This window comes from Staurois parvus, unplaced genomic scaffold (assembly GCF_062004578.1).
Source record: "Staurois parvus isolate SC_StPar_1 unplaced genomic scaffold, SC_StPar_1.0 ptg000704l, whole genome shotgun sequence".
NCBI lineage: Eukaryota > Metazoa > Chordata > Amphibia > Anura > Ranidae > Staurois > Staurois parvus.
The window spans coordinates 42,993-52,335 of NW_028318500.1; the positions used below are offsets into that span (position 1 = coordinate 42,993).

General features: G+C 44.9%; 1 protein-coding gene across 1 annotated transcript in view; it reads right to left on the bottom strand.

Moving 5' to 3' along the window:
* The window catches only part of LOC149445879 (ubiquitin-conjugating enzyme E2 L3), a 29,668-nt gene extending 25,781 nt beyond the window's left edge, over nucleotides 1-3,887 (bottom strand). Inside the window, exon 1 of the mRNA XM_089653156.1 lies at nucleotides 3,769-3,887. Within this exon, the coding sequence (XP_089509282.1) occupies nucleotides 3,769-3,795 (27 nt within the window). The 5' untranslated portion in view covers nucleotides 3,796-3,887. The remainder of the gene's footprint in view (nucleotides 1-3,768) is intronic.
* Between the last annotated feature and the right edge of the window lie 5,456 nt (nucleotides 3,888-9,343).

Here is a 9,343-nt window from a genome sequence, read left to right on the forward strand (position 1 = left end):
TCTACTCTTCCTACCACTCCATCCCCCACAGCTAATTACCTTTTGTACCACTATCTCCTCCCTCCTAGATTGTAAGCTCCAAGGAGCAGGGCCCTCTAATCCCTCTTGTATTGAACTGTATTGTTACTGTACTGTCTCCCTCCATAAAGTAAAGCGCTGAGCAAACTGTCGGCGCTATACAAGTCCTGTATAATAATATTTATACAGGAGGTCTAGTGCTGTAATTACTGCCTTCGATCTGTTTGAAGTTGTGTGATTTCTGTTTACATAACAACACCGGACCAATGCTTGCATTCACCTTTGCACACGAGCATAGGAGAGGGGGAGGGGCAGGGGTGATTTTTTTTTTTTTTAATCAATTTTATTGTTATCACAGGGATTGTAAATATCGCCTGAGATAGCAATAGGCAGTGACAGGTACTCTTTTCTGAGAAATCTGGGGTTTATTAGACTCTAGATATCTCCTCTGCCCTTAAAGCATCTGATCACACCAAGATCAGTGTGATCAGATGCTGTCCCAATTTAAAAATGGCGCTGTTGTCAGTTTCTTAGTCCATAGAGATGATTGGAGCCATTCTGGTCTCTGATCAGCTCTATGGTCAGCCAGCGGAACTTCCGGCTGCATTCTCGGATTCCCCTGTGGGACAGGAAAGCCCAAGAAAACTGCGGAAGGCGGCCAGAGGGCGGGTGGAGTCTCTTCCAGCTGCTTGTAAAAACAATCCAGCAGCTAAATAATGACCACTAGGATTGCCTTTACATGAAAGCCAACCGCCAGCTGAAAAAAAAACGATACTAGGATGATGCCTGAAGCTGTAAGCATCATCCTGGTATAACCACTCAAAGTCCAGCGACGTGCCAGTACATTGCTGTTCCATGTTGGGTATAAATTTATCAGCAGAGAACATGGTCATATGATGGGTTTGCAGCGTAGCAGTGGGGGGTGCATGAGCGTTCACATCCCTAAATAGAAAGCGCTGTAACATTATGTCGCTTTACCCAGAGATACTGCTTGCCCGCAAAAAACAGGTATGCGGTAGGCATGTAGTTTAAAAAAAAAAAGAGTTTTTTTTTTAAATTCTAAATATGGCATGCTTTGTGGGGGGGTTACACTTTGCGGTTTCATTTCTCTTGCAATGCAAAGCTTGCTGTCATGAACGGCCATGAATGAATAAGGTTTTTGACAGCTCAAGATAATGATCTGTGATTTGGCTGGAGCTGGTTACATGGTACAAGGTGCTGTGATTGGCCCCATGTGACAGCTGTGGGCGAATCACAGCTCATAGAAAGAGAAGCATAGCTGTTATGAATCAGATTGATTCATAACAGCTTTGCTAGCATAGCAATCACATGATCACTGAGTCCCATTCACCGGGATCATCATTCCGCTGTGTCCAACCGGACACAGTCGTTGCCCCCTCTGTGTTAGTACAGCCAGAGCAAAGTACCTGTACATCGCTTTGCCTGTAGCTGCCGTCTCCAGTACATTGCAGGAAGTGGTTAAACTGGGTATACAAAGATCTGAAAAATGAAACAGGTCAGCAGGAGCTTGTCAAAATTCACTTTGTGTGTACTGTTGTCTGTTCAACAGAAGCCAGTCTAATGACTGGTTTCTGTAGAATGGTCCTGCTGGAAAAACAGCATTCAAAACAGTAAAGGCAGCCAACGGCTGCAATGCTGATCAGTGTATACTGACAGAGAGGGAGCCCCCACTACCGGAATAGCGCAGCGGGGGAGATCCCTGCATTCACACTATTTGTGTAGATATGGGGATCTGTAGGGGTTTATTTCTGTTCAACCCGTTGGCTGAACGAAAAAAAACTTCCATACCCTGCTTTGAGTGGTGAAATCCCTTTTACAGTAGGTGGTGTCAGTAGAGAGACAGACACACATGCACTTAAGCTGGGTACACATTGGTTGAAAGTCGATGGGTTGATCGAAAAAAAAAAAAACTGACAGTGTGTACCCGGCTTCAAGTTGAAGTGGTGTCTTTAGTCAACCTTTCCAACTATGTAAATACTGACTTACCCCTTGCTGTTTGGAGGTGGCCCATCTTGGTAGCGGCAGGGCTTGGTTTCCTCAAGTTAGGTCCTCCAGCAAAGACTGGCAGTCAGTGGTAGCAGTGCCTTACATTCGGAATGAGCTCTGGCATGTTTGGTGAACCCACTTGCGCTATCCTGCCAGGAAGCCATCAAAGCGGACAGCCAATAATAAGCAGTGGAGGGATTCCCTACCCCACAGCTGCACATATACATAGGGCTGTGGGGTGAAGAATGCCACTGCTGCTTATGATTGGCTGTTGGCTTCAACAGCTTCTTGGCAGGATAGGTCAGGTTGGACTAGTGTCTGAACAGGTTTGAGCCAGCATTGGCAACTTTCCAGAAAGACGTTGACTGACGTGACACCCAAATTTTACTGGCACAGCCAAGTATTTAGTGCATTTCCAAAAGATAAAAAAATAACAGTTTTATGTGGAAATTACAGTATTTAGGCTACAAACAAGTACAATTAGCAATGTGATTTCAGGTAGATATTATGGCAAAAAAAATGTATTTTATTTTTTACATAGCAAGTAGCTCAGGGACAGGACTCAGGAGGGCAAGAAATTAGAACAGGCAGGAGCAGACATTAAAAATGGACTCTCACAGTGACACTGACAGCTTTGTGCAACAGCACAAATGATGATGACATCTCCCCGACATGACACGTCTCCTCCTGAGTCCCAATAACAGTCTCTTTCCATGCCAGGTGATCCCTTCAGTCCAAACAGCACAGACAGTCCCACTCCCGGCTTGCCTTGCTCCCATCCCGCATACCTGCCCATGAGGTTCCAGCTCAGCTCCCATGCGCCATGACATCACATGACCCTTGGGCATCGCCTCCGTCAGACCCACCCCCTGCTAGAGCTGCCCAAACACACTGTAGCAGGCACTCAGCTGGTCTCAGCCGGCTCCAGACCGGAACTGTGCATGCGCAGTTCTTAGCGTCACAGCTATATTTTAAACTGGCAACCTTTTCCCATCACTGGCATGAGAAACATGCCCAATTTTTGCTGGCTGCAAGTAGAAAAATACAGACGGTTGGCAACCCTGGTCTGAGCTCACCAGTGCCTTAGATCCAACACTGCAGGTACACGGCCACAAGGCTGTACAGGTGTGCCTAGGCACCCTCATCACATACCAGGAAGTGCTGGATTTTATTGGAGGAGGCATTCCAGACAAAAAGGAAATGAGTCAGGTTATTGGTGGACACAATGAACACTGGGCTATCTCCTCTAATGGGCAGGGAGACCTCCATTGTTAGGTGTAGGGACACTGTGAAGTCATGACAAGGAGGCCTCTGTGGCCGCCATGAGGTACGTCCCTGGCACAGCACACATGGCCTGCTATGACTGGCCGCCTGTCAGCACCCAGCCAACCCGGATCCCTCACACACTGGGGAGCCGCTCACGACTGAACCCGGGGCTCCGGGACTCTGCCTAGACACCAATGGATACCGGTTACCCGCAAACTAAGGCCTCCCGGCCTCCCTCCGGACCTCCGCCGTGGGGGAATGTCAGGCCGCTTCCCCTCCACACCGTACGGAACAGGGAGTGCCGGGCTCGGCGGGCGGCGCGGGGTGAGGCCGGGGACTCGAGGCCTGCCAGCGGGACGCTTAGCCGCCTCCACACAGCGCTCACTGCCCCTGGCGGGGTCCGCACGGCCACAGGGAACGCACACGCCGCCTGAAAAGCCTTCTTCTGAATGAAAGAGCCGCCCTCTCCCCCATTACCTTCATCAGCCTCCTGCTGGCCGCCATCTTGGATCTGAGGGGACTTCCCACAATGCATCGCGGCTAAAGGGCCAGCACTTCCTGGTGCGCACAGAGCGGGTCACCGGGCAACAAGGCAGAGGGGGGAAGTAACAATGCTGGGCTGTCTTTCCGGGAGATCTTCCTCCTGTTCTCCGGGTCTCCCGGGCGGTACAAGTGATGGCGGGTAATGCTCACACCGTGCTATACCCGGGCTCCCCCAATAAACGCCTGTATCTGGAGGAGTCCTGTCATGGCACGAATAGGGGGCTTAGTAGTCAGGCTCCTATGCGGGCTCTTCCATTCAATGCTTTATGGCCCTTAGTGACTTCCCTCATCTGCTTATGTGCCGAGAGTCAGAGATAGCATGGCAGCCAGGCAACAAACATTTTCAAAAGGAGCTCTGTAATGGCAGCACCCTAAACTTCTTTCATGACAGGTTTACTTTAACTGCTTGCCCTCCAGAGGATTCACCCCCTTCCTGACCAGGCCATTTTTTGCGTTATGGCGCTGCATTATTTTGACAATTGTGCGGTCATGCAGTGCTGCACCCAAAGAAATTTACGTCCTTATTTTCCACTAAATGAGCTTTCTTTCGGTGGTATTTGATAGCCTGTGCGTGGTTTTTATTTTTTGCGCTATTAAAAAAAAAAAAAAAAGACCCGACAATTTTGAGAAAAAAACACAATATTTTTTGACTTTTTGGTATTAAACATGTCCAGTAAAAAAATTAAATCAAATTTCTTCATAAATTTAGGCCATGTATTCTGCTACGTCTTTGCTAAAAAAAATCCCAATACATGTAAATTAATTGGTTTATGTGAACATTATTGCGTCTACAAATGGTGGTACAGATACTGGGATTTTTAAATTTTTTTTTACTAGTAATGGCGGCAATTAGCGACTTTTAGTGGGACTGTGGCGGACATTCTGACACTGGGCGGAACTGACTTGGTGTCACTGAAATCCCCAGTGACATCAATACAGTGATCAGTGCTAAAAAAAAAGCACTGACACTGTACTAATGGCACTGGGCAGGAAGGGGTTAATGTGAGGGGCGATTAAAGGGTTAACTGTGTGCTGGGAGTGTTTTACTATGGGGCGGTGTCTGTGGTTCACTGTAAGCACACTGCTTTGAATGGCTGTGCTGTGCACAGCCATCCAAAGCAGTGTGCCCGAGCTGACGGAGGAGAACTGTTAGTAAACAAAACAGTTCTCCCCATTGGAGATCCGGTGATTGACGACCGCGAATAGCAGCTCAGGTAGGGCGCGCGCATTACCCCCTACCTGGAAATGCAAAATCACATATGATTTTGTGCACCCGTGCCGCCCTGTAGCAGTATTTCTGCAATAGGATGGTTGGGAAGCGGTTAAAGCGGAGTCAACCCCCTCTAAAAAAAAAAAAATGATAAATCAGCATCTACAAATACTGTGGCTGCTGACTTTTCATATTAGGGCACTTACCTGTCCCTGAATACGCCATCTTGACTAAGGGAAACTGGCAGTGAAGCCTTGCAGCTTCACCGCTGGTTTCCTACTGCGCATATATGAAGTAAGTTGCGCTTTGTGAATGGGCTACAGTCCTCAGGGACCTTGGAAATGGCCACGGTGAATTGAGCTGGAAGTGGAAACGGGTACCTGTTCACAAGGTACCCGCTCCCTCCCCAAAAGATGCCAAATGTGGCAGCGGAGGGGGAAGGGAGGCAGAAAAGCAGAGCTTCCACTTTTGGTTGGAACTCCGCTTTAACTTCTTGCCTACCCCCGCTTCTGACTTCTCTCACAATCAAGATTTGAATTCAAGAAAATTACTTAGAACCCCAAATGTTGCATATTTTCTGAAAGCAAAGGCCATGGAGAATAGAATGGTTGGTGGCTGTTGCAATCTTTTAATGTCACATATTTGCGCAGTCGTTTATCAAACACAAATGTTTCGGAAAAAAATTACACGCAAACAGGGCTCAACAAATTCCATATAGGCGCACCCTGAAAACCCATCTCTTCAGGGAAGCCTACCCCGCCCTCACCTAATTGCCAATCTCCACTCTTCCTACCACTCCATCCCCCCACAGCCACTTCCTCCTGTACCACTATCCCCTCCCTCCTAGATTGTAAGCTCCAAGAAGCAGGGCCCTCGAACCCCTCGTGTATTGTATTGTTACTGTACTGTCTCGTGTACTGTCTCCCATTATAATGTACAGCTCTGAGCAAACTGTTGGCGCTATATAAATATTGTATAATAATAATATTGCCATAGCGACAAGAAATTGTGTCCTGACACCTGGGTTCACACACTGCCTCCCACTGACTTCAATGCAAAATTGCATTCCATTGACTTCATTGCAAAATCTTGTTCCATTAAATTTAACGCACAATTGCCTCCCATTGTTTTCAAAGTTAAAACGCTTCACATTGGCTTCAACTCAAAAATGCCTCCAATTGACTTCAATGCAAAATTGCATCCAATTGACTGCAATGCAAAAATGTCACCCATTGACTTCAATGCAAAAACTCCTGTCAGTAGCAATCCTATGTGAACACTTATGCGAGTCTGGAATGCACTGCTACAAACTCGCACAGGACCCTTTTCATAATGGCACTCAAAACACAATGCATGTGGATTGAATCTGTGTAAACAACGTCAATAGGAACACATAATATCTAGCCTGTCTGTGAGCTTGAAAATGTGTCCAGAATCGCCTATGTGGAAACCAGGGCGGCTCCATTCACACCTGGCATTTAGGAATCGCAGCAGCTTTAGTAAATAAACCCCCTCGTGTCAGCAAGAGAGTCAAAAACGTACATGGTCTCCACTGGCAGGTTTGCACAAATTCCAATCCACTGGGATATATCCAGGATGTTACACATAGTTACATAGTCTGGCTGAAAAAAGACAAAAGTCCATCCAGTTCAACCATAAAAACCAAAAAAAATTATAATCCTATACCCACAGTTGATCCAGAGGAAGGCAAAAAAAAACAGCAAAACATGATCCAATTTGCTCCTGCTGGGAAAAAAATTCCTTCCTGATCCCCCAAGAGGCAATCGGATATTCCCTGGATCAATTTTATAAATGTTAGTATCCTGTTATATTCTGTGTTTCCAAGGAAGAATCCAGGACTTTTTTGAAGCAATCCACTGAGCTGGCCAGAACCAACTCTTGAGGGAGTCTATTCCACATTTTCACAGCTCTTACTGTGAAGAAACCTTTCCATGTTTGGAGATTAAATTTATTTTCCTCCAGACGTAAAGAGTGCCCCCTTGTCCTCTGTGATGACCTCAGGGTGAATAACTACACTGAGTTCACAATATGAACCACTGATGTATTTATACATGTTGATTATATCCCCCCTAATCTCCTCTTCTCAAGAGAGAATAAATTCAGTTCCTCTAGTGTTTCCTCATAGGTGATCTCCTCCATGCCTCTTATCAGTTTGGTTGCCCTTCTCTGTACTTTCTCCAGTTCCCCAATGTGCTTTTTGTGAATTGATGCCCAAAATTGAACTGCATATTACAGATGAGTTGATACAAATGATTTGTACCGGGATAATATGATATCTCTCTGGAGTCTATACCTCTTTTAATACAAGAGAGGTTTTTGCTCGCTTTAGAAACCGCAGCTTGGCATTGCATGCCATTATTAACCATTAGCCGCCCGGCCATTGTCCGTTTGGCGGCTTCAGATGTGCCTCTTCATTCCGGGTGCACGCCATTTGGCGTGCTCCCGCACATGCGCCGTTTGCGGTAATGCAGAGTGGCGCAGCAGTGGGATCTGTCACAGGCCGTGCACCTCGGACACGGCCGATGACAGATCCGAGTACCGGCTCCCGTTGCTGGTACCATGTGACCTGCTGTGACCAATCACAGCAGGTCACATGACAGTTGTATACAATGGATGGCTTCATTCATGATGCCATCCATTGTATACTAGTGCCTAGCTGTGAATGGTCACAGCTAATCACATGCACATGTCATGTGATTAGCTGTGACCAAATCACAGCTAAGCACAAAAAAAAAACAAAAAAACAATGAATCGATTTCATTCAGGTAAATGCTTGCTTATAGCAAAGTAATTCTTTGCTATAAGCAAATTGTGTAAAAAAAAAAAAATACTGATCACTTCCCCAAAGTAGTACAGTGTTACTATGGTAACATTGTACTACTTTGGTCATAGTAAAATATGAAAAAAAATCTTAAAAAAAATAAAAAAAAATGTAATAAAAAATTAAATATAATAAAAAAAAATATATATATTTTTTTTCATACTGTCACCAGTCAGTGTCCCTGTTAACCGCCATGCCAGTTATATGATGACGCTGTACTGCACTGGTGACAGTATGTAAAAAAAAAAATAATGAAAATAATTTTTTTAATTTTTTCATTTTCCGAAAAATTATGACATAAAAATACAACTTCAAAAAACTCGCCATGCCTCTTATGAAGTACATCGGACTGTCTACTCTGCAAAAAGGGGTCATTTGGGGCATATCTGTACTGTTCTGACATTCTTGGACCTCAAGAAATTAGATTGGCTGTCAGTACTTCAGGATTGATCAATATTCAGATCTATACCATAGTTTGTGAACTCTATAACTTTCCTACAAACTAAAAAATACATCCTAATTTGGGTTATTTTCACCAAAGACATGTAGTAGAACACATCTCGGCCTAAATTTATGAAGAACAATTATTTATTTGCAAACTTTTATAACAGAAACAAAGAAAAATGTGTTTTTTTTTCAAAATTTTTGGTCTTTTTTTGTTAATTTAGCAAAAAATAAAAACCCCAGCAGTGATTAAATACCACCAAAAGAAAGCTCTAGTTGTGTGAAGAAAATGATAAAATTTTAGTTTGGGTACAGTGTTGTATGACCGCGCAATTGTCATTCAAAGTGTGAGAGCGCTGAAACCTGAAAAATGGCCTGGGCAGGAAGGTGTAAAATTGCACAGTATTGAAATGGTTAAGCTTGTGATCTACACATCACTCCAAGTGCTTAAATGGTCAGATGTCTTAATAAATTACTTAGAGGGAAAGAAGAAAGCATCTCATAGTGAAACACCATTTATTAATGTAAAGAATATAAATCCAATGCACTTGCATCTGTGAAAAAACAGTAAATCATAAACAGGAAGTGCTCCTATGTATGGCTGGCGTGCGATCCACTGAACGGATGTGACATCACTGGAAGTGCCGTCCTATATGTTTCCTCATCAGTATGTAATGTTTTCAAGAGTAGATCCCCTTCGTCAGGTATGCCACTGTCCATACACTGCCTGCATGGTTCACGCCACATGAACAAACGACCTATTTACGGTCTAGGGGATTGAACGATCCAGGGCCCCTTTTAATGGGGTCTAAGGGGCAACTTTACATTTGGTAAAATTGTGCTTCTGTGCCCTTTCCCCCACCAGCCTAAATAATTAATTTTCTTCTCCATACCATCATCTTCCCTGTGTGGCCTTGTCTTGTGCCACACTGCCTTTCCAGACAAAATGTCCTGTCAGTGCACACATATTCATTATTACTACTGGTAAGTTGTAGTCTAGGGCTGCTGGAGGC